Source organism: Anomaloglossus baeobatrachus, chromosome 4 (assembly GCF_048569485.1).
Source record: "Anomaloglossus baeobatrachus isolate aAnoBae1 chromosome 4, aAnoBae1.hap1, whole genome shotgun sequence".
NCBI lineage: Eukaryota > Metazoa > Chordata > Amphibia > Anura > Aromobatidae > Anomaloglossus > Anomaloglossus baeobatrachus.
The window spans coordinates 668,084,532-668,110,322 of record NC_134356.1 but is presented as its reverse complement, the minus strand read 5'-3'; the positions used below and the strand labels follow the sequence as shown (position 1 = coordinate 668,110,322).

Below are 25,791 nucleotides of genomic sequence, written 5' to 3'. Positions count from 1 at the left end.
ATGTTGCTAACGAGGCTGGATGTGCGTCACGAATTCTGTGACCCCAACGACATCTCGTTAGCGATGTTGTTGCGTGTAAAGCCCCCTTAAGTCTGTGTTATTTACTGGTTTGTGGTTTTTTTTTCATTATTGTTATTGTTTTCATTATCTTTGTATTAAAAAATTATTTCTTTAATTCTTTGTACCTCTAAAATTCAGGTATGTGAAATATACTTGTGTATAGAGATGCATATCTATGTACCAGTACAATATACCTGTAAAGAAGAAGAATACCATTTAGTTTTATACATAGAAAAAAATATATCCTATAGTTATCAGTGAAGCATATGACTCATTGGAAAAGCTGTGTTCGGCCATACAATAGATTGTGAGTTTTGTTTTTTTTTTTAAACCAAATTTTTTATTTCTTTTCTTGTAATGGTAAAATAGGGTACAGAATGAAGAAAATAAGGGTCAACAAATCAAAATATCAAATAACATAGTCTCTACAATTTATCGATCAAATATTTGTCACGGTCATCAAATTTGCTCCTTCCCCTTCTTCGTCAGTGTATATTTCCATTATTTAGTCTCCGCTACCCCCCTTCTTCGTCAGTGTATATTTCCATTATTCAGTCTCCGCTACCCCCCTTCTTCGTCAGTGTATATTTCCATTATTCAGTCTCCGCTACCCCCCTTCAGCATTCCTTCATAACTTGTTACAAACATTACTTGTAAACACTATCCCTCCCATCCCCCCCCTCCCCTCTCCATGCGACACAACCCAGAATTTGGCCAGCTATACTTTCAGCTCGCACAGGGACCCTGACAGGTCTTCCTTCATGTACCATTCCGTAGACACAAATGTGGACATTATTTGTATTGTTTCTTCTCTAGAACATATAACGCTTATGAACTTTCTCCATTTACTGAAAAATTTTGCTGTCATCCTTTCTTTGCACCTCTCCACCATCACCTTCTCCAACATGAGCATTTTTTTCAATTGATTAACAAGTTCTTCTTTTGTTGGTGTTTCCTTCACCAGCCACTTCTGAAGAATAGCCCTTTTACTTATCATTGCTATATCATGGAATAGATTCGGTAACTTGTCTCCCCCTTTTTCTCCCTCCTCCCGATGCTGATAGTGAAATAACCAGACCATTGGATCTAACTCTACATTTCTATTCCAGATTTTCCTCACTACCCCTTGGACTTGTTTCCAAAATCTTTCAATCCTTTCGCACTACCATATCCCATGATATAGATCTGTTTTTTCCGTACCACAATTTGGACAACTCATCATCTTATCTGGATGTCTTGCATTCAGTATATTAAATCCATAGATAGCTCTATGTATGATCCTGAATTGGGTATCTCTTAAGTTCTCATTCACAATCTTCTTTCTCATCACCATCCAACCATTCAAAATCTTCTCCACCTCTTGATCTCCCAACTGCTTTGCCCACCCTTCCAACATTCTTCCTGATATGTTAGGGACTAACACTTCTCTCATATTTCCATAAAGACTTGATATATTTGTGGCATGGATGTCCCTTAATATGATCGCATCCATCTGATTTGCCTCATATTCGTTATTTATGTTGTATAGTTTCTTCATTATCCCTTATTTCACCTGCTCATACTGGAGAGTCTGGAATGGGCGCAAGTCATACTTTGCTCTCAACTCCTCGCACGTCATCCATCTCCGTTCTGTATCATGCATCAGGTTTTTTAGAGTTCCAATCCCTTTTTCCCTCCATTCTTTAAAGAGATAATTTTCCCTTCCCTGTGGAAAGTCAGGACAAGCCCATATATTAAGGAATTTGGAGATGTTCCAGGCTAACCCGAACTTTTTCCTAACCGCCTTCCAAGTCATCACTGTGTCTCTACAAATCAGTGAGTGTTTAATGTTGGGTGGCAAATTTGGAATGGAAGTATGTAGGATTGAACTCAGGTCCCAAGGTTTACAAAATTCAGCCTCTATATCCCAATCAGAATATCTACTTGTTTGTCTAATCCAATCGACTACATGTCTTAAGATACAGGCCAAATTGTACCTCCTGATGTTAGGTAGTCTGATCCCTCCATTTTCTGTTGATAACATTAGCTTTTTGGCACTAATCCTCGGCCTATATCCCTTCCACAAAAAACATGAGAACGCTTTTGTCAATCTGTTCACATCCGAGTGTTTAAGAAGCAATGGGATTGTCTGCATTGGATAGAGAAGCTTGGAAAAGCTCATCATTTTTATTAGATGATTTCTTCCCAGAAGAGTCAAATTTGCCCAACCTTGCAGTTCACGTTCAATTTTCTCGATCAAAGGGGAATAATTTAATGAATATATGGTCTTAGTATCCCTCCCAACCTGTACTCCCAAGTATTTAATTGTATTTCTAGCTATTGGAATGTCACATAATGCACCCCTCTCCCCCTCCGCTCTCTTTCCGTCCAAGAAGAGAATTTTACATTTGTTTTTGTTAAGTCTAAACCCGGCTAACCTCCCAAACTCCTCAATTTGTTCTATGACTCTACTCAATTGCGTTTTAGGTTTGCTCATGAACAGGATTATATCATCAGCAAATAGATTGTGAGTTTTAATCACCGGATGGAATTAAAAAAAATATATATATTTGATCATATTTTCAAGAGAAAAGCATCAGAAGAGCATCCAAATGATCTAAGTTAGAGAAAGAGAATCTACACAAGAATGAAGTGGAACAATCTCATCATTTAGGGAAGATAAAGGATGACTAGAAGTCATCCACCATATGTAGCTGAACTGGCTGCCCATGTGGTATGTCGTCCCTATTTGGATCCAACAGCATAAGAATTAAGGCCCATTTATACACACAACGATATCGCTAACGAGATATTGTCGGGGTCACGGTGTTGATGACGCACATCCGACCTCGTAAGCAATGTCGATGTGTGTGACACCTTTTTGCGATCAGTAAAGATCGCTAAAAGGTGTCAAATCGTTCGTCGTGTACACGTCGTTCATTTTTAAAAAATCGTTCCTCGTTTGGAATGCAGGTTGTTTGTCGTTCCTGCGGTAGCACACATCGCTATGTGTGACACCGCAGGAACGATGAACAACATTGTACCTGCGGCCGCCGGCAATGAGGAAGGAAGGAGGTGGGCGGGATGTTCCGGCCGCTCATCTCCGCCCCTCCACTTCTATTGGGCGGCCGCTTAGGGACGTCGACATGATGCCGAACGAACCTCCCCCTTAAAGAACAGATTGTTCAGCGGTCACAGCGACGTCGGTGAACAGGTAATTGCGTGTGACGCTGCTGTAGCGATATTGTTTGCTACGGCAGCGATTACCCGATGACGCGCCACCGACATGGGCAGGTGTTATCGCTCGCGACATCGCTAATGATGTTGCAGCGTGTAAAGCCCGCTTTAGTCACATAAGCATAATTGTACTCACATTTATAGTCAAAGTATTAATATTAGTGCCTGTGTTCACAAATATTCTTGCTGTACCATCCGTACGGGTTACAGCACCGGCTGACCCAGGTTCTGCTACAATTGGGATGTTTTTTGCCGGGGAACCATCTGGATTTGTCACCATAACCTAAGTGAGAGAAAAGAAAGTGACCGTGGGAAATGTTTTGGAACAAAACGACAAGAAGAACATGGTCATTTTCTTCTAGAAACAGCACTCAACTTCTCTAAAGTAGTGTAGCAAAACTAGCTAGTTTTGGCATCTACGGTCTTCTGTATTTCCCACTTAGAAGATGAACTTCAAATTTACTTGGTTTTAATAAAAAAGTTGTATTTAGTCTCCCCATCTACCATGTGGCATTTATAAAACTGGAGTCTCCTTATGTAGTAGACGGGCTTTAGGGCACCATCAGGCATAAAGTCCTGGAAGCCATTAATACCTTAAAACCATGTGTAGCCAAGCTTCTGTATTTCAATGAGCCAGTACGTAAGAAACTGAAGCTGCATCCCCCTCTTATCACTCTATTTTATTATTTTTTTTTTTTTTACAATAGATATGTTTTACGGAGACTGGGCAGATTTTTTAACATTTACAGTCAATTTGAAGGCAGGAAAAAGTAAACCTCAGCATCTGGGAAGGTAAGAATAGTGCCCCTTTATCATGAGGTTACTATGATAAACAGTGGTCCCTTTTATTTCTGGTGTTAGTGGATCTCAGCACAGGGCTACACGCACACTTGCACAGGTTAATATTGCTGGCTGTGCAGATTCTCCTTGATCCAGTGCTACTAGGGTTAAGTAGTTTGCCTGTTCTCCTAAACTCTAGATGAAAGCTGGAATCAGCTGTTCTGTGTTTACTAATTATATCTGTTATAAAGACTCCTCTCTCAGCCCAGGGAGTTGCCAGTGATAGCTTTTCTTAGCTGGCCTCTAGAGGGAACCTGGGAGCTGTGGATTGCTGTTTTATTGACCCCTGTCTATTTTATCCCCTTTGTGTCTTTAACCCAGAGCAGGACTAGTAATCCCTATGCCCTGCACTCTAGACAGGGCTGAGTCCAGGGAAAGACAAGGATAAGTATGTGATCACCGCATGGGGTGAAAGAACCCGTCTAGGGACATCAGGGAGCTCAGGGCTGCTTAGAGTAAGTGTCAGGGTTTATCCCTCCCTATTCTTCCCTAGTGGCATCGCATCCTTTCAACTGTCTTGCCTTGCACCAACCTGAGTGGAGCGTGACAACCAGGAGCTGCCCTGGAGTGCTACCTGGTACCTATTGTCAGACAAGTCCAACCTCAACATCAGAGACTCAAATGAAGGATGGGTAAGTCACGCCCATTAAAAGGTAAGCCGTATTCTGGGAACATTGGGTCTACGTCTCTCTCTCCCCTTCCTCACTGTACCGTGACACCCTTTTCCTGATATAATACAGCATATCCTGTATTCACCCTGCTCGAGCTGTCCGTCAGGAGATGTACGCTGTGGTTGTCCAGGTGACGCATCCCCGGCACTGCTCATGCACTCTCCGGCCAGACAGTAGGGCAGGCCTTCCGGCGGTAGTCTTCACTTCCTGATTCCCAGCACACTACACACCTGCAGCAAATATTCCTATAATGAATGAAGGGGCTATTTATAACTGCCCGGACCGTATATGCCATTAGGATCTTCCCTCCTTGAAAGAGAAAGAGTATCCTCGTGAAATGCGCATCGGTGGTTCTTAGATCCATTTCTACGGGTTCTGTCATGCCATGTGAATAGGCTTCTACTGTGGTTCCCTTGCACTTTAGGTAACTATCACTTTTCTTGCCCTTCCATTTTGATACTTCTCCACCTACAACCCATTTATATGATGGTCTATATGTAGAGGTTTCAATCCTCCCCTTATTTAGAAACCTGGGTATTAGGCTGTGTTTGGAAGAGGTTGGCTACTTATCATGTATTCCTAACAGGGGACCCTGCCATTCTCCTTCCATTCTTATGACATCCCCCATGTCTCTAAGTAGTTGTTTTTAATGGGGTTTTTTTATCACTGTTTGTGAGTTTTCAATAAAATTGTACCCCTTTTTGCACTAATACTCTGGCTCCTCTTGTTTTGATATCCTGTATTCATTTTTACTACTATCTTAAATTAATAACAAATAATTAGAAGATATTAGCTTCTTAATTATCTATACAATAAGCTGTGAATGCAATCACTAAGGAAAAAAATCCCACTTACCGTAAGATCAAAAGGCATTCCTGGTTTAAAATATTTAGGCGTCCTGGTAAAGAGGATTTTATATGGTGATTTTACTATGAATATGTTTCGAAGCTCAGCTTCAACCAAATCTCCACCTGTAAAAGGAAGGAGTTATTTTCAATTATACAATCTAATACTCGTTTAGAAGTACATCTCCCATTTTGTATAAGTAAAAGTTTTTTAAAAAAAAAAAAGTAAATAATATATAAATATATATATATTTATTTATTTTTTTTTATTTAAATGTTTAACCTTTTAAAATATATTAGAACCCACATCACCTTTTTCGACTTTCCACAAATATCTTTACGTTTGCTTTCTACAAATATTCTGCCCTCAGAAAAGTCACTCCTTCTCAGTGAAATGGAGTGAATAATCATTTGTTCAACCACTTCAGGAAGCAGATTTCTCTGCCTCACAGCAAGAAATCCTAGCAAGTCCCCAGGAACAGTGATGGGCGAACTCGCAGATATCCGGGATCGGAGGGACTAACCAGACTTAAAAAGAAAAAAATCTGATTCCAGCCCAGAATTGATCCCAGATATCTGGCCAGACGCGGGTCCCCATATAAGTCTATGGGGACCAGAATCCGATAATTAAAAATGGTGATAGAAGGGATAGGGAGATAGGAGCAGGCACGCTGTACTTACGGAGGCTTCGGTGCGGCTGTAACTGCTCCTGTGGCCACCCATTCACTTCTGGAACCGCTCATTAGTCTCACACATATACAGTGCTTTCCCATCCCATCAACATCTGTGATTGGTTGCAGTCAGATGCACCCCCATCCCTGAGTGGCTGCATGTCAGCTGACAGCTTCCAATCACAGGCGCCATGCGCATCTATCGTACAGTAAAACTAAATAAATAAATAAATAAAAAAATTGGGTAGGGTATTCCCATATTATGATACCCAGCACAGATAAAGCATAAGGCTACAGGCCGTAGCCCCCAACCGTGCGCTTATCTTGGCTGTGTATCAAAATAAGAGGAACTGCATGCAGATTTTTTTTTTCTAATTATTTTAAAAAATAATTTAAAAAAACGACGTGCGGTCTTCCAAATTTTGATACCCTGCAATGATAAAGCCCGACAGCTTGGTGCTGGTATTCTCAGGCTGGGGAGGCCCATAGTTTTTAGGCCCCCCAGCCTAAAAATAGCAGCCTACATCTGCCCAGGATTGTCTCATTTATTAGATGTGACAAGCCCGATGGTTTACTGGTCTCTTCCCTATTGCTCTGGTGCAGTGGCAGTTGGGGTAATAAGGAGTTAACAAGAGCCATCAGCTGCTACTAAGCCTTAGATTAGATACATGAGGTCCAACAATACATTAGAGACACACAGCAGCCGCCCCTCAATTGGGACGCTGCATTGTGTGTCGGAGCTACTCACAGATAGAATTGAAAACAGGAGAAAAACGAGTAGAACTGCTTCACAACATATGTATTTTATTTTTGTTAATATCTTACTTTATAAAAATTGATAAGAAAAAATACACATATATAAATATAAATTCAATAATAAAGAGAATGAGGCCAAGAGGAGGGATGTTAAAAAGGCACAGACAAAACCTTCAAGGATACTTGTAAAGGGTACTATCATAAGACCACAAAATTGTCGTAGAGATTAAATCAGATAGGGTGAACAATATTGTTCACCCTATCTGATTTAATCTCTACGACAATTTTGTGGTCTTATGATAGTACCCTTTACAAGTATCCTTGAAGGTTTTGTCTGTGCCTTTTTAACATCCCTCCTCTTGGCCTCATTCTCTTTATTATTGAATTTATATTTATATATGTGTATTTTTTCTTATCAATTTTTATAAAGTAAGATATTAACAAAAATAAAATACATATGTTGTGAAGCAGTTCTACTCGTTTTTCTCCTGTTTTTAAGCCTTAGATTAGTAATGGCAGGTGTCTATGAAACCCTGCCCATTACTAATCTGCAATTGAAAGTAAATAATCATAAACACCAATAAAATCTTTTATTTGAAATAAAATACAAAAATATTCTTTCACCCCTTTATTAATCCATGAAACACCCTAGCAGGTCTGATGTAATCCACACGAGTTCCTCCAATGATTCAGCCCTGCTACATCTGAAGCTCACAGTGAGCGCTAGGGATGGGCGATCACAATCTGTAAAGATTGGGAATTGTACTGATCACATAGTGATTGTGTACATGATCCCGACCACGATCTTTCCTGGGAAGCTCGTGTAACAGATCGGGTCGAGATCAAGTCCAGATCGGGTCATCATGGGCTGTAAAAAAAAAACAAAAACATTATTAAAAAACTTTGTCAATATACTTACAGGTCCTGCAATGCGTCCTGCAGACTGTCTCCCGGCAGCTCCTGCTTCTGAGTCCAATCATTGCTGTGCCGCCGGTAACCAGCAGTGACTTGGAGGACCTTCAATGACATCATAGCATGTGACCGTCTGGTGTGAATGTTGATTGGCTTACAGACTGGTCACATGACTATGATGTCATCGAAGGTCCTGGTAACTGAACGTTCATTGTCACTGTGCGAGTGTCGCATCACGGTGCACAATCTCCCGACAGCGGCGGGTCAGCTGCATGTATTTCCATATAGCTGAGGTGCTCCTGTCCTGAGATCAGTCCGTGCTGGGTGATGCAATGCAAGACACAAGTGCAATCATCCCCTCACTGTCAGCCTGCATGTCGCTCTGTACAGAGTGATGTAGCAGAGCTGACTTGCCTCTCTCTGCTTCTCACTGTGTATAGCCTGTCGGTACAAAGTGATGAAGCTGACATGGCTCTACCTGTGGATTATATCAGACTAAGAATGTTTTTATAATAAATATATAGTCTCTAAATTTTTTTTTGTTTTATTTCTAATAAAAATGTGTTTTATCTGTGTTGTGCTTTTTTTTTTTACTGTTTACTAGAAATTCATGGTGGTCATGTCTATTTTGGCGTGACACCATGAATTTTGGGCTTTGTACCATCTGAGAATACAAAGCTGGTATTAATCCCTTTATTACCCAGCATGCCACCACATTAGGGCCGCTGGACAAGCTGGGTAAAGCACCTGGAAATGGCGCTAAGAAACAATGCGCCATTTCCAGGGGCGGCTGCGGGTTGCTGAAAAATCCCAGCCCCCAGCTACCTGACTTTACCTGACTGGCGATCAAAATACGGCGGGAGCCCACACTTTTTTTTAATTATTTTTATTTTAAATAATTAAAAAAAAAATATCAATGGGCTTCCCTGTATTTTAATTGCCAGGTAGGTAAAGCCAGGCAGATGGTGGGGCAGTCCATAGCTGTCCATTTTATCTGCGCTGAGAATCAAAAATACTGCGGAGCGCTACATCCTTTTTTTAAAGTATCTATTTTTATGCAACTATATATTGTTTACATTATATATACTGTATATACAGTATATATATATATATATATATATATATATATATATATATATGCAGCTCTGTCAAAAATTAAGAGACCACTGTAACCTTTTCAGTCTTTGTGATTTTTCTCTTTATATTTTTGAGTAAAATATAAATTACTCTTTATTCTATAGACTAGTATTTTCAGACAATAAATACAAAAATGTATTGCTTGGAAATTCGGAGACGTTGTCAGTAATTTATGGAATAAGAGAGCAATCTACATTTTACTCAAAAATATAAAGAGAAAAATCAGAAAAACTGACAATTTTGAAGTGGACTCTTAATTTTTGCCAGAGCTGTATACAGTATTTACTGTATATTCACACACAATATATAGTTGTATAAAAATAAATAAATAATTTAAAAAATGACGTAGCGCTCCGCGATATTTTTGATTCTCACCACAGATTTGCCTAGCTTTACCTTGGCTGGCAATCAAAATACAGGGAAGCACATTTTCTTTTAGTTATTTAAAAAAATAATTTTTGTGCGGGCTCCAGCTGCATTTTCTATTGCTAAGGGTAATCCAAGCAGCTACTGGCTGCTAACCCCAGTGCCTTCTGTTACCTTCACTGGCAATGGATAATCCAGGGAAGCCCTTTTTTTAAGGTTTTTTTTACAAAAAAACTAAAAAAAAAAAAAAAAAAAAAAAAAAGACATGGGCTTCGCCATATTTTTGTATGCTAGCCAGGTGCAGCAGGCAGGTACGGGCTGCCCCAACACCTAGCTGACTATTTGTACCCAGCTGGGAACCAAAAATATAGGGAAGCCCTTTTTTTAATTATTTCATGAAGTTGTGTCTAGCCAGGTACAACTAGGCAGCTGGGGATTGGAAATGCAGCACAGGATGGCCCAAGCATTCTGGGCCCCCCCACTGTGAATTGCAGTCCGCAGCCACCCCAGAAAATGGCGCTTTCATAGAAGTGCCATCTTCTGCCGCTGTACCGACTCTCCCAGCGGCCCTGGTGTCGGTTGGCACGCTGGGTAATAAGGGATATTTTTAATGTCAGGCCAAATTTGACCCGGCCATTAAGAATCTCCAATAAAGGGTTAAAAAATAAAAAATAAAAAAAAAAGACACCACACAGAGAAAAAATACCTTATTATAAATAAGTACACAGAAACACTTAGGGACTCCATGTTTATTACTCCCTCTCACCCCTCCACGACCTCTGCTATATCAGACAGCACAGGGGAGGAAGAACAGTTCTGCTCCCCTGTGCTGTGTAATCACTCAATGAGTGAGCACAGGCTGCAGGTTGGTAAGTGGTGATGTCACCGCTGCCACAGTAACCTATACTATAGCAACGGTGATCACCTGATTCCCGGTGCCAGGAATCACCGGCTATAGCAGCTAATCCTTGCATGTGGTCTGACTCTGTAAAGAGCGTCGCCATGCAGGGACGGGGAGCCGAGCATCTCGCCGGTACACGGCGCTCGCTGAGTATACTGAGTACTGAGATGCTTGGACGAGCACCGCATACCGGCGAGATGAACTGACAGGACCTAGCATGACGTCATAGCCATGTGACCCAGTCTGTAGCTAATGAGATAATACAGCATTGACACGTGACTGGTCACATACTATGATGTCATGGAAGGTCCTTTTGTTACCAGGCGGCACAGCAATGATCGTACCCAGCAGCAGAAGCAGTGGGAGACAAAGTCTGCAGGACGTGTTGCGAGACCTGTAAGTATAATGGCAATGTTTATTATTATCTGTATTCTTTACTTTACAGCCCCCCCCACACCATCACATAATTGTAAAGTCAAAGATCGGTGATCGGAACGCAAGATCGTGTTCTCGATCCCGATCATAATCTTTACAAAATGATTGGGCGAGTCTCCCCGATCCCGACCATTGGGGGGGATCGCCCATCCCTAGTGAGCAGCATAGAGCATGATCGCCAGCTGTGAGGATCAGGCAGAGAATGAATGAGCCAGCAGTGACATCACTCAGGTTAGTTGCGGTCACAGCTGAAGGTTCTTATGGTCATCCACCTGTGATCGCAGGCAACCTTACCCCAGGTGACTTCAATGAACTCTCACTGAGTTCATAGATCTGCATCTCCTTGCAGAAAACTGTTTCTTTTGTCAAGAGATGCAAATGTGGTGCTGACATTTTTACACCATATTCCTGCATCCAAGGCAAGAAAAAAGAGAGTGTGTGTAACAAATGGGATCATCAAATGCTCATTAGTGAAATGAAAAAGTATATTTTATTGACAAAAAAAACACCAACATACATTATTAAAAACAATTAAAAACACTCAAAGAGTGGACATACATGCTGGAGTTTGCATATAATAAGCAAAAGAAACCCCAGAGTTCCTTCTTATGCCGGCGTCACACGGTACGATATATGAGGCGATATGTCGTCGGGGTCACGTCGTTAGTGACGCCCATCCGGCATCGCCAGAGATATCGTACCATGTGACACCTCCGAACGACTGTGAACGAGCAAAAATACTCACTTTATTGTTGCTCGTTGACACGTCGTTCATTTTCAAAATATCGGTCCACCTTCTGTGCTCCGGTTGTTCATCCTTCCCATGGCAGCACACGTCGTTCCGTGTGACACCTCGGGAACGACGAACTGCAGCTTACCTGCCTCCACCGGCAATGTGGAAGGAAGGAGGTGGGCGGGATGTTACGTTCCGCTCATCTCCACCCCTCCGCATCTATTGGCTGGCTGCTCCCCCTTCAGGAAGAGGATGCGTCCACAGTGACGTCGCCCCGGGAGGTAAGTGCGTGTGACGGGGGTTAACGACTTTGTGCGCCATGGGCAACTAAATTCCCGTGACACCCAAATGACGGGGGCGGGTACGATCGCTAGTGCGATCGCACGATAGATCGTCCTGTGTGACGCCGGCATTAGAGGTGAATATTGCTTATAGGAAAGCCCCCAACTGAATCAAGGAGCAGACTGATATAACAGGCAAGCCCCATTTTTCCCTGAGGAAGCTGTCATTAGGGCAGCAACACGCGTTGGGGGTGTGGTCTAGGTTTCCTCCTTAGGTTGGTTATTTTGCTTTACTTCTAGGTTTTGCTTCAGGATCGTCATTTCTTGCATTTTGTCTGTATTGATTTAATTCTACTGCTTTCCATCTGTTTTGTGCATTTTATCTTCTATGCCTACTCTGATTATGGTATTCGCTGTTCCAGCGTTTCCTCAGTGCAAGTTGCAGTATACACAGCCTTAGAGGAACTTTGCACACTACGACATCGCAAGCCGATGGCAGCGATGCTGAGCGCGATAGTCTCCGCCCCCGTCGCAGCTGCGATATCTTGTGATAGCTGCCGTAGCGAAAATTATCGCTACGGCAGCTTCACATGCACTTACCTGCCCTGCGACGTCGCTCTGGCCGGCGAACCTCCTCCTTCCTAAGGGGGCGGGTCATGCGGCGTCACAGCGACATCACACGGCAAGCGGCCAATAGAAGCAGGGGGGCGGAGATGAGCGGGATGTAAACATCCCGCCCACCTCCTTCCTACCTCATTGCAGCTGGAACGCAGGTAAGGCGATGTTCCTCGCTCCTGCGGCTTCACATACAGTGATGTGTGCTGCCGCAGGAACGAGGAACAACATCGTAACATCAGTCCTTCCGAAATTATGGAAATAACCAACGCTACACTGATCATACGATTTCGACGCTTTGCGCTCGTTAATCGTAGTAAAAAGGATTCCCATACTCCGATGTTGACAGCGACGCCGGATGTGCGTCACTTTTGATTTGACCCCACCGACCGCACCTGTGATGTCGCATTGTGCAAAGTACCCTTTAGCTGCTGTGTTACATCTCTGTTTATTTACAGCCATTTTTTGTATGGTGTTGTGCCTGTTATATCAGTATGCTCCTTGATGGAGTTGTGGGCTTTCCTATGAGCAATATTCACCTCTAAGGAGGAACTCTGGGGTTTATTTTGCTTATTATATGTAGACTCCAGCATGTATGTCCACTGTTTGAGTGTTTTTAATTGTTTTTAATAATGTATGTTGGTATGTTTTGTCAATAAAATATATTTTTTCATTTCACTAAAGAGCATTTGGTGATCCCATTTGTTATATACTCTCTCTTTTTTCTTGCCTTGACTTGTATTACAGGTGTGTACTTTTGGCAAGATCCCGTTTACTTAGTCGTGGTGCCTCATCCCCCCTCTTCTTCCATATTCCCGCATCCAATCTACACCTCCTGGCAAAAGAAAAAAAAAGCATCACTACCGCATGTAGTATTGTGGCGCCCCTGACCTGGTCAGGCACCACTGAGTACTGCACCCATGCTGGGGACAGTACAATACAGGTAATCCAGAAGGCTGACTGGGGTGTGGAACACAGGCGCATAGTGATCAGGTCTCACACATGTACCCATGAGAGGACCCCTGGGGATCCCAGGAGGGGGAAAAGCCTTCACCTTCACTGGAATAGTGGAGGGGGCCAAAAGCCTCCATCTCCTCTCAAGGGGTGTGGTAAGAGAGTCTGGTTGCTAGGTGGCGTAGGCAGGCACAAAAGGGAAAAGAGAAGGAGGAGTAAACGGTCTAGAGTCTGCAGCAGAGTGTGGAGGAGTGAGGAGCAGGAAAGTGAAGCTCTGACAGGAGCAGCAGTGAAGGTCCCAGATGTGAGCCGGTTCAGAGCAGAGTCCAGGGAGCTCCGAGGAGAGCTGACCCCTTCCCCTGGGCTGCTGTAGTCTGACAGCGTCCGCGCAGTGGCTACCGACGGGGGAGAACGGTCACCTAGGAGTGCTACCCGAAACCCATCTCCAGCTAGAGAGAGAGCACAGAGTGGGAAGTAAGGAGACTGCTAGGGAGAACCAGGCCCAAACGGGCGGCAGATCCCGGAGCGGGGATAGATCCACCTTTCCTTGCTAAACCTGCCGGTGTGGGGCCCTCAAAGCCCACACCACAACACCACAAAAGCCGCAGCCACGTAGCCACAGTTAGGGCCCATAGCTCACAGGAGGCAAGCAGCTGGAGTGAGCTGGTCCAGGCCACAAGCAAACGGCAAACGAAGGGGAGTGAGGCTTCAGCAACTTCCCTGGGTGACCCCCATAGGGACTAAAAGTCGGGGTCACCCCAAACCACCAAGGGCTAAGGAAGGCGAGTTGGTAGTCACCATCAGAAGTCAGCCTGAAGGATACCTGGTTCCAGCCTGGTTCATCCCAGCTACGCCCGGGTTACTCACCCCGCCATCAACAGTGAGTAAAACCCCTGAAAGACATTCTGCTTGTGTGGAGTTATTCTGCGCCTTGTGGTTCTACACACCTACACAGGGCCCTGGGGCTTGCCTCACTCTCAGGAGGCTATTACAACTGACTGCACCCACCATCAGCCCCAGGCATCCCTTAACCTGCAGTGGCGGTCCCCACTGACCGCAATTCTGAGAGTGGCGTCACGACAATCCTAAAAGAAGATCTCCTACCTGTGACAAGATCCAGCCGAGTGGAGTCCCTGAAGGTAATGCACCGACACTGCACCTGTGGGGCTTCACATCTGGCGTCACGAACAGGATAAGGACTAGACCTGTTCAGACAGGTGACCATGTGCCTGGGCGGTCCGCTTGAAAAATTGGAAGCGCCGCCATATTGCCACCATGAAAAGCGCGCTGAAAAACAACAGCAGCCCGCGCTGGGAGAAGTTACCGCCCACGAAGAGGTGTGGCTACCCAGAGATCCCCTGCAGAGTCCTGACCTCGCAAGTGAAGAGAGCGGAGGCGTTCGGAGACGTCGGGACAGAAAGGGAGCCAGAAGCCTGCTGCTGGAAGAGGCAGAGCAGAAACTGAAGAGCCTGCAACTGGAGGCAGCGACGAGTCCACTGCTGGGAAATCGTGCAGAAGAAGGCGCAGAGGAAATGGCGTCTGAACGCAGAAACCCAGAACCAGGCTCCGCTGCCTGGTGTATCGGGAGCTTGCCCAGTTCTGCGACCGACTGGAGACCCGGGTCGTGGAGCAGATCAGAGAGGAACGCATGGAGCTTCTGGAGATGGCTGCCGCGGTGAAGGCCTATGAGGAAAAAGCTGCGCGACGAGTGCCAGACCGAGCGGCGACGACTCAGACCCCGATGGTGCCACCGATGGGTGAGTCCAGTGTTGCCCCTGCCAGCGCGAGTGCCCCGACCCCTGCTGCCACGCCCGCGGTCCCTGAAGAGGCGCCCGGCGCGGCGATGCTGGACCAGGCCGCAGCCACGCCAGGTGCGGCCCGCCAAGCTCCGATCGCTGCAGCGACGCCCAGCCCAGCCTGCACAGATCCCATCGCAGCTGCGACGCCGATCCAGGCCGCCGCCATACAGGGCGCGGCCCGCCAAGACCAGGCCGCCGCCATACAGGGCGCGGCCCGCCAAGACCAGGCAACCGCCATGCAGGGCGCGGCCCGCCAAGACCAGGCCGCCGCCATACAGGGCGCGGCCCGCCAAGACCAGGCCGCCGCCATACAGGGCGCGGCCCGCCAAGACCAGGCCGCCGCCATGCCGAGCGCGGCCCGCCGAGACAAGATTGCATCACCATTTTCCCCGGCCTGCAAGGCCAGAGCAGACACCGCTCCCCAGTCCAAAGAGGTCCCTGCTGGAAAGCCCACGCTGGGGGAGGACCCCGCATACTGGCAGCTGAAGGCTGACATGGAGGCCAAGTTTCCACAATGGTTGGTGGACCAGTACATACTCCCTCCGCATACCCCCAAGACGACTCCTGCAGCAATCATGCCAAAGAGACCCCCGCCTGGGCCTGCTGAAGAAAGTCCATCCCCAGCACTGCCATCAAAGGAGTGCTCAGAAGAACTAAGGGGGAGAGGAGGCCAGGAAACTGAGGAGCTGACTCAGGAGCCATCAGCAGCGGATCCATACCCCGAGCCAGAGATGTTGCCATATTCCCGCTGGGATGAAGAAGACCTGACACCGTCTGCTGAGGAAGATCTGCCCCAAAGCCTCACCTGGGAGCTTGTAAGCTGCACCTCGCAGAATCCAACCCGCAAGATACGGCGCCGTAGCAGAACCCAGTCTTTCCCTGCACCGCCATCCCCAGAGCAGAGAGAAGTCACGGCCAGAGACCTAGAAGAAAAACGGTTCCTGAGAAGAGCCAAAGCACAGGTCAGAGGACCCCTTTGTAGAGGAATTGTGGAAGACTTTAGCCTGAAGTCAGGATACGGATTCATCGTTGCACCTGGTATCAAAGAAGGCATTTTTGTCAATAGGAGAGACGTCAGAGCTAATTTGCCCAGAGGACATCCTGGAAGGAACCTGCGTACAGGAGACTCCGTACAATTTACCATGCATCAAGGAGAAAGAGGCTGGTATGCGCTAGATGTAGTACCATGTCCCAAAGAAGAAAGGAAAGACAGTAATAAAGAAAGAAAAGACAAAGGACCTACTGATGAGACAACCACAGATGAAGAAAGAGATCAAGGAAGCAACAGGTGCCGCAGCCCTACAGGCCCAAGCCCTGGTATGGAAGAGTAGAGGAATCTGCATAAAGTAAAGCATACAGCAAGTTAAAGTTTTGAAAAGTTGGAAGTTTTGCAACGTTTACGTTTAAGTATGTGCCCACATAAACTTGTGTGAGAAAACCATAAACCTTAAGGCTATGAACTGGCTATAGCCACAAACTCTCGCAGTGTAAATAGTTACACCAGAGGGCACCACCACCACCAGAGTCAGCCTGTTTAGGGGCTTGGCTCGTCTGCAACCAGGAGGAGCCCGTCCGTATATAGGGCCTTGGCTCGCCTGCGACCAGAGACCATGCCTGTTTATGGGGCCTGGCTCTCCACCACAAAGAGGGTACCTGGTCAGCACCAACTGTGGAGGCCGCCTCTACATCCTGCCAGAAGAGGCTGAAGGCGCGGATCCACCAAGCCAGGTATACCCTGAAACCACCAGCCCATGAAAGCCGCCTCTACATCCTGCCAGAAGTGGCTGAAGCCGCGGCCAACGGGAGAGGCAGATTGGAGGAAAGGTCTGGGGAAGTAGATGGCCCAGATCTGGTTACCAAAAGGACCGGTGACCTGCCTCCTGAAAGGGTTTGGGTGGGTTAACGGACTTGTGGGTGGAGGGTGGTGATGTATGGTACCTGGTGCTTTTAAATGTTTTACATGTTTTAATGTTTTATGCATTTTTAAAATGTTGTCTTGCAGCCCGAGGACGTGCTGGTGATAACTAAGGGGGAATGTGGCGCCCCTGACCTGGTCAGGCACCACTGAGTACTGCACCCATGCTGGGGACAGTACAATACAGGTAATCCAGAAGGCTGACTGGGGTGTGGAACACAGGCGCATAGTGATCAGGTCTCACACATGTACCCATGAGAGGACCCCTGGGGATCCCAGGAGGGGGAAAAGCCTTCACCTTCACTGGAATAGTGGAGGGGGCCAAAAGCCTCCATCTCCTCTCAAGGGGTGTGGTAAGAGAGTCTGGTTGCTAGGTGGCGTAGGCAGGCACAAAAGGGAAAAGAGAAGGAGGAGTAAACAGTCTGCAGCAGAGTGTGGAGGAGTGAGGAGCAGGAAAGTGAAGCTCTGACAGGAGCAGCAGTGAAGGTCCCAGATGTGAGCCGGTTCAGAGCAGAGTCCAGGGAGCTCCGAGGAGAGCTGACCCCTTCCCCTGGGCTGCTGTAGTCTGACAGCGTCCGCGCAGTGGCTACCGACGGGGGAGAACGGTCACCTAGGAGTGCTACCCGAAACCCATCTCCAGCTAGAGAGAGAGCACAGAGTGGGAAGTAAGGAGACTGCTAGGGAGAACCAGGCCCAAACGGGCGGCAGATCCCGGAGCGGGGATAGATCCACCTTTCCTTGCTAAACCTGCCGGTGTGGGGCCCTCAAAGCCCACACCACAACACCACAAAAGCCGCAGCCACGTAGCCACAGTTAGGGCCCATAGCTCACAGGAGGCAAGCAGCTGGAGTGAGCTGGTCCAGGCCACACGCAAACGGCAAACGAAGGGGAGTGAGGCTTCAGCAACTTCCCTGGGTGACCCCCATAGGGACTAAAAGTCGGGGTCACCCCAAACCACCAAGGGCTAAGGAAGGCGAGTTGGTAGTCACCATCAGAAGTCAGCCTGAAGGATACCTGGTTCCAGCCTGGTTCATCCCAGCTACGCCCGGGTTACTCACCCCGCCATCAACAGTGAGTAAAACCCCTGAAAGACATTCTGCTTGTGTGGAGTTATTCTGCGCCTTGTGGTTCTACACACCTACACAGGGCCCTGGGGCTTGCCTCACTCTCAGGAGGCTATTACAACTGACTGCACCCACCATCAGCCCCAGGCATCCCTTAACCTGCAGTGGCGGTCCCCACTGACCGCAATTCTGAGAGTGGCGTCACGACAATCCTAAAAGAAGATCTCCTACCTGTGACAAGATCCAGCCGAGTGGAGTCCCTGAAGGTAATGCACCGACACTGCACCTGTGGGGCTTCACATCATGATGCCGTAGTATTGCTTATTTTGCCAGGTGGTGTAGATTGGGTGCAGGAATATGTTGTAAAAATGTCAGCACTAAATCTGCATTTGGCAAAAAAATGCACAAAATCAATTTTCCGCGGTTTGGGTGCAGTTTTCTGCCAGGAGGTGAAAATTTGGTGCTGATATCTGGTGCAGACATTTCACCACCAAATTTGCACCTCCTGGAATCCCCTCTTCAGCATCTGCTCATCTCTTCAGTATCTGCTCCTCGCATCAGCATCTGCTCCTCTCTTCAGCATCTGCTCCTCTCTTCAGCATCTGCTCCTCCTTTCAGCATCTGCTCCTCTCTTCAGCATCTGTTCCTCTCTTCAGCATCTGCTCCTCTCTTCAGCATCTGCTCCTCTCTTCAGCATCTGCTCCTCCCTTCAGCATCTGCTCCTCTCTTCAACATCTGCTCCTCTCTTCAGCATCTGCTCCTCCCTTCAGCATCTGCTCCTCTCTTCAGCATCTGTTCCTCTCTTCAGCATCTGCTCCTTTCTTCAACATCTGCTCCTCTCTTCAGCATCTGCTCCTTGCTTCAGCATCTGCTCCTTGCTTCAGCATCTGCTCCTCGCTTCAGCATCTGCTCCTTGCTTCAGCATCTGCTCCTCTCCGGGAATCTTTTCTCATCTGTTTCCCCTATTTTTTGTTTCCCTCTTCTGTATCCCTCTCCTCCTCTCTAATACTAGTCCCCCTTCCTCCCAGCCCAATATCGGAGATTTTGCTGTCCTGCCTAATATCACGAGCACGGTCCACTCCTCTTACCTGACTCAGTTATGACTGTTGCAGATACATGGAGTCTGTACTGCAGCAAATCATCAGGTTGTCGGACACTTTTTATCAGATCTTCTCGCAACAAGTCAACGTAGCCAATTCCATCTGAAATCTATGTAGACATAACAAAAGAACCATTAATAATCAATTATCAATACTATCAATTGGACAGGAGTTTCCATTCCTAGTCCAACAGAACATTTTTTAGTATTAGTATTACTTTAATTCTCCTCTGTAAACACTGCCCCTCTAGGCTACAGGTAGTGTCTAGTATTGCAGGTTAGCTCTATAAAGTGAATATGAGTCCTTCTGTTTTTCTTATCACCTTATTTCTCTGCCCATTTTATAGTTTTGGTTCCTGATTTCTGACTATTATGTGGTTTTACCATCTCATTTGATCTTTGTTCCATAGCTATATTCGAGCTGATATTTCTCCTGCAGTCGACCCCCCCATGATATCTCACATCTCATATGTCTATAGGACCAACCCGCCTAAGCTGCCTGATGGGGATACAGGTCATAGAACATTGAATTAAATGGTGCCTTCATATTTGTGATTCGATTAGTGGTTGTCAAGAGGTTCATCTGTTTCATAAATGTAATTGAGCCAAAAAGATCTCTGCGCCTTTGTCCTTGTTTGGATGGGACTATATGTTCTTCTAAAATCACTATATGATGTCAAGAATTGGTTGTGTCTTTCATAATGTGTAACCTTCCCATGTCATAGGCACTAATTCTCCACACGCTGTCATACATGCAGAATCTATGCACTGATAACAAGCTGGATGGTCCCTCTCCTCTTTATTCTGCTGATCACATTTATGGATTGCTGTGTTAAGATAAAATAATTCCTAGAAATATTCTTGAACTCATGCAGTGATTTGCATGACTGAATCATGACTGCTTTTAATGCAGTTCCGGCTGAGGGCCTGTAAATCACAAGTATCCCCTATTGACCATCAACCTTTTCCCTTGTGCCCATTGACTTCTCCTGAATCTCTGTTTTTTTTCATGATATTATGTACTGTAGATGGTGGGATAGAAATTTTACATTGGGGAATATTTTTCTGAATTTGTTTCACAATTTTAGATGCAGTTGATAACAGATTTATGACCTCTGACCATCTTTGCTTTTGAGAGACTCTGCCTCTCTAATATGGTCTTTTTATACAGTCATATTATTTGAAAATTAACAGCTGTTTTTCATTAGTACCACTTAATCTTCCAGCCTTTTGCTAAAGGGAATTTGCCACCAGGTTTCTAACACCTAATTCGAGAGCAGCTGTCACGGTTCTGATGCAGGGAGCATCTTGTGTTGTTATGCTCTGCGATGCTCTCTTACAGAACCGGTACTTGCTGTCCATCATGCAAAGCTTTTTGAAGGTTTAGATGCTCTGCTGTTTGTCTTGAACATCTTTGGACGGGTTGTCTCTCAGCTCTGTGTTCTATGCTGGTCCTGGGAGGTACCTACACAGAAGCTTGTCATTCCTGGTGATTGCTCTGCTTCATTAGGGATCATGCTCGCCTGGAACATAGACAGTCAAACTGTTTTACAGTAGTGCTCTCGGCTCATCTAGTGTTTAGTAATCTGATCTTGGCTCTCGACTGACTCTTCTTTACGTGCCTCCCTGTCTTTTGTCTTTACCTCCTGGCTTCTGACCTCAGACCTCCTCCTGACTATGCTCCCTGTATCCTGTACGTACTCTCCTGGAATCCTGACCCTCAGCTTGTATCTTGACCTCGTCTCTGTCTGCTCCCAGTGTCCCGTCGCTACCTCCTGGCTTCTGACTTTGGCTTGTCTGATTACTTCTCCATTCCATTCACACAAGTAGTGTTTAGCACCACTTTGTGACGGGCATCACATCAGCATAACGTAGGGGCAGAGATCCTGATTTCAGCAGTGTGTCACTGTTGAAGTAGTGAAGGAGTTAAAAGTCTTCAGACCTGACAATAATGTATAAGGGGTCAGAATTCACTAGTTGGAACAAAGAGATCTTTGAGGGGTTTGGTCAAACTGGGTGGATGATGGGAGTGTTTGCATTTACTATGCTGTTATGTACTCTGTTATTGGTTATTATTTTGTGAACGCCTCTATTTATGCATGAACTATGGGAAGTATATAATAAACGATCCACCCTTTGTGGATTGGATTTGGGGCATTGAAAAGACAAGTTTGAATTCTTAACTTGTGCAAATTCCCCAACGCTGATAGAATCCTTGAAAGTCTTAAAGTAGTGAAAATCTACTTTAACAGTCACTTATTGGGCTGCTTAGTGTAGTTTTGATGACATCACTGCTTAATCAGCAGGAGATTATCATTACATGACTACATGGCGTACTGCAGGTAGTCCAGCATATTTATGAGCTCTGTATAACTGCTAGATCTGCAGCAGAGAAAACATTGATTTTATCAAAATGATAGCAAACTGCTCAGTAAGTGACACATCGCTGGAATCAGGGTCTCTGTCTCTACATTATGCTGCTCTCAGATTGTGAGCAAAAACCTGGTGGCAGATTCCCTTTAAACCCTTCACCCCATGGACGATTTTCCGTTTTTCATTATTTTTCCATTAATCTTGCCATATGAGGGCTTTTTTTGTGGGATGAGTTGTATTTTTAAAAGAAACCATACGTTTTACCATATAACGTACTGGAAAATGGCACAAAAATTCCAAGTGCAAAAAAATTGTAAAACAAAATGCGATTGCACAATTGATTTGGGGGTATTTTATTCATAGTATTCACTATATGGTAAAACTGATGTGCAGTGTGATACCTCAGGTTGGTACGAGTTCGTAAATACCAAACACGTATAGGTTTACTTTCAGCTAAGGGGTTAAAAAATATTCAGAAGTTTGTCCATAGCGTTCCCATTTTTCGGGATATGGGGCTCAGTGACTACTTATGTTTTGCGCCTCGCGCTGACATTTTTAACGGTGCCATTTTTGTGCAGATGCGCTGTTTTGATCGCCTGTTATTGCATTTTGTGCAAAACTTGCGATGACCATAAAATGTAATTTCGGCATTTGGATTTTTTTGCTGCTATGCCGTTTACCGATCAGATTAATTGAATTTATATTTTCAGAGATCAGGCATTTGTGAATGCAGCGATAACAAATATGTGTATATTTTTCAATTTTTTTTAACCCTTTAATTTTCAAAGGGGAGAATGGGGGGTGATTTAAACTTTTTTTTTTTTATTTTATTTTTATTTTTTAAACCTTCTATTTACATTTATTTTTTTTTACTAGTCCCCCTAGGGGGCTATAAGGATCAGCAGTCTGATTGCTGATTCATTTCTCCTGATCAGAGCAGCATCGCTCTGATCAGGAGAAATGCTGCTTTCCCCCGCTCTGTGAAGACACAGGTCTGTTTTTCCTGCGTGAGTCATGAGTACTGTAAACATCCCTTGGAAGGAGGGAATCACTGAGTCAGTAGTTGAAGAGGGCAATGACTCATTCAAGTAAAAAGAGACTTCCTGTTTTTACACAGAGCAGAGAAAAGAGAAACATTTACTGGGTAGAAGAGCAAAATGAGCAATTGTAAGTAGACAGTGCTATATATGGTGATTGTAATATATTAAGAGGATGAAAACTTTGATTGGAGTGGTTCTCAAACCCTAATCTAACTTTTTCATATGGGTTACTGCCATCAATTTCTAAATGTAATGAAAATTAGAGAATGAAATGGTAAAATGTGTGCAATGTTCAACTTCTGATGTGTTCTATGTTCTATATCGAATAAAACACAGTTATAAGAAATTGCCAAATCATTACCGTCCTATTTTTTTTTACAGAGGCTCAACTTTTTTGGAATCGTAGTTGTATACTTTGCATATAATTTCATTCTTGTAAGCCAAGTTACATGGTTTTTACATGTTGTAATGTGATTTTTTTTTTCTATATAAGCCAGTACCTGAATCCTCCTTAGCGAGTCTGTGAGACTTTTCTCCTCATTTCCTCTCTTCAGTTTGAACAGTACAAAGGCTTTACCAGTAACGGGCTTCCCATAGATGTATCTGTAGAGCATGGAAGTAGCATGTGATCACAATATCTCCTGTATATCTTCTATGCACATATACTATATCAATTATCAACCTTTTGTTGTGACATAACTAGTGATGGATGAGCAGTACAATGCTTGGTTCTTGGTACTCAAAATGATGACTGAACACTACGATGAACAAATGCTCGTTATTTGAGTTGAGCAGGTCGAATGTTCTGATGGGTTCAACTCAAGTTACGAATAATATGGAAGTCAATGATTGGTCAGTTGGGTTTTCCGCCAGCATACAACCACCCAAAAACTGAGTATTAGTTTGGTTCTTTGCCCCCATACAGCCAGCCAAAACTGAGGATTTCTGGGGGAAAAAGGGCAGGTTTTTTTTGGGACACTACATATGTAGATGCAGTTTTTACTCCCGGTAAGAGTCATTCAGAGACAACAAGTGATTCTCAAAAGCGTGCCAGTTAATATCATTCACTGAAGCGAGCAAACCTTTTGTGTTCGATGTTTCACAAATTACATATCCAAGTGTCCGCGATACTCGGCAGAGCACCACCAGTAATCGAGCACCCGCTAGCCCATCATCAGACATAACTAATGATATGTTGTGCACGTATTCCCTTTTAAACCATCTGATAGGACCCATGTTGGTGATAAATCATGGTGGACAAGACACTGTAGAGCGTTGTCAAGCTCAATCAGCTACATGGCTTTTAATTCACCCCTTTACCACCCATGATCACTAAAGATACTGAAACGTAAACTTTTAATACTCCAGACAAACAGGGATGTTGGTATTGACTCATGTGTCCCCCTATGCCACAATGAATACTGAAATTCACCACTTCACCACCTCTGATGTCTAGGGATACTGAAACTTACCCTCTTCCCAATCGATTACTCTAAAGCGGGCGTCACAGGGGACGATAAATCGTGCGATCGCATAAGCGATCGCATCCGCCCCCGTCGTTTGTGCGTCACGGGCAATTAGTTGCCCGTGGCGCACAAAGTCGTTTAACCCCTGTCACACGCACTTACCTCTTGGGCGACGTTGCTGTGGGCGGCGAACATCCTCTTCCTGAAGGGGGAGGGACAATCGGCGTCACAGCAACGTCACACGGCAGCCGGCTAATAAAAGCGGAAGGGCGGAGATGAGCGGGACGTAAACATCCCGCCCACCTCCTTCTTTACGCATTGCCGGCGGGACGCAGGTAAGCTGCGGTTCATCATTCCCGGGGTGTCACACGGAGCGACGAGTGCTGCCACAGGAACGATGAACAACCGGAGCACAGAAGGAAGACCGACATTTTGAAAATGAATGACGTGTCAACGAGCAACGATAAGGTGAGTATTTTTGCTCATTCACAGTCGCTCTGTGGTGTCACATGGTACGATATCTCTGACGATGCCCGATGTGCGTCACTAACGACGTGACTCTGACGACATATCGCCTGATACAGTGCCTACAAGTAGTATTCAACCCCCTGCAGATTTAGCAGGTTTACACATTCGGAATTAACTTGGCATTGTGACATTTGGACTGTAGATCAGCCTGGAAGTGTGAAATACAGCAAAAAAGAATGTTATTTCTTTATTTGCTTTTTTTTTTTAAATGGTGAAAAGTTTATTCAGAGGGTCATTTATTATTCAAGCCCTCAAACCACCAGAATTCTGTTTGGTTCCCCTAAAGTATTAAGAAGTATTTCAGGCACAAAGAACAATGAGCGTCACATGTTTGGATTAATTATCTCTTTTTCCAGCCTTTTCTGACTAATTAAGACCCTCCCCAAACTTGTGAACAGCACTCATACTTGGTCAACATGGGAAAGACAAAGGAGCATTCCAAGGCCATCAGAGACAAGATCGTGGAGGGTCACAAGGCTGGCAAGGGGTACAAAACCCTTTCCAAGGAGTTGGGCCTACCTGTCTCCACTGTTGGGAGCATCATCCGGAAGTGGAAGGCTTATGGAACTACTGTTAGCCTTCCACGTCCTGGACAGCCTTTGAATGTTTCCACCCGTGCCGAGGCCAGGCTTGTCCGAAGAGTCAAGGCTAACCCAAGAACAACAAGGAAGGAGCTCCGGGAAGATCTCATGGCAGTGGGGACATTGGTTTCAGTCAATACCATAAGTAACGTACTCCACCGCAATGGTCTCCGTTCCAGACGAGCCCGTAAGGTACCTTTACTTTCAAAGCGTCATGTCAAGGCTCGTCTACAGTTTGCTCATGATCACTTGGAGGACTCTGAGACAGACTGGTTCAAGGTTCTCTGGTCTGATGAGACCAAGATAGAGATCTTTGGTGCCAACCACACACGTGACATTTGGAGACTGGATGGCACTGCATACGACCCCAAGAATAACATCCCTACAGTCAAGCATGGTGGTGGCAGCATCATGCTGTGGGGCTGTTTCTCAGCCAAGGGGCCTGGCCATCTGGTCCGCATCCATGGGAAGATGGATAGCACGGCCTACCTGGAGATTTTGGCCAAGAACCTCCGCTCCTCCATCAAGGATCT

The 25,791-nt window shown here is 45.3% G+C and overlaps 1 protein-coding gene across 1 annotated transcript in view; it reads right to left on the bottom strand.

Moving 5' to 3' along the window:
- LOC142304353 (venom factor-like) overlaps nucleotides 1-25,791 on the bottom strand; it is a 157,784-nt gene that overhangs the window by 103,620 nt on the left and 28,373 nt on the right. The window contains exons 8-11 of the mRNA XM_075346658.1: nucleotides 23,184-23,286; nucleotides 19,260-19,380; nucleotides 5,643-5,758; nucleotides 3,413-3,559 (exon numbers count right to left, since the gene is read on the bottom strand). Of these exons, the coding sequence (XP_075202773.1) occupies nucleotides 3,413-3,559; nucleotides 5,643-5,758; nucleotides 19,260-19,380; nucleotides 23,184-23,286 (487 nt within the window). The remainder of the gene's footprint in view (nucleotides 1-3,412; nucleotides 3,560-5,642; nucleotides 5,759-19,259; nucleotides 19,381-23,183; nucleotides 23,287-25,791) is intronic.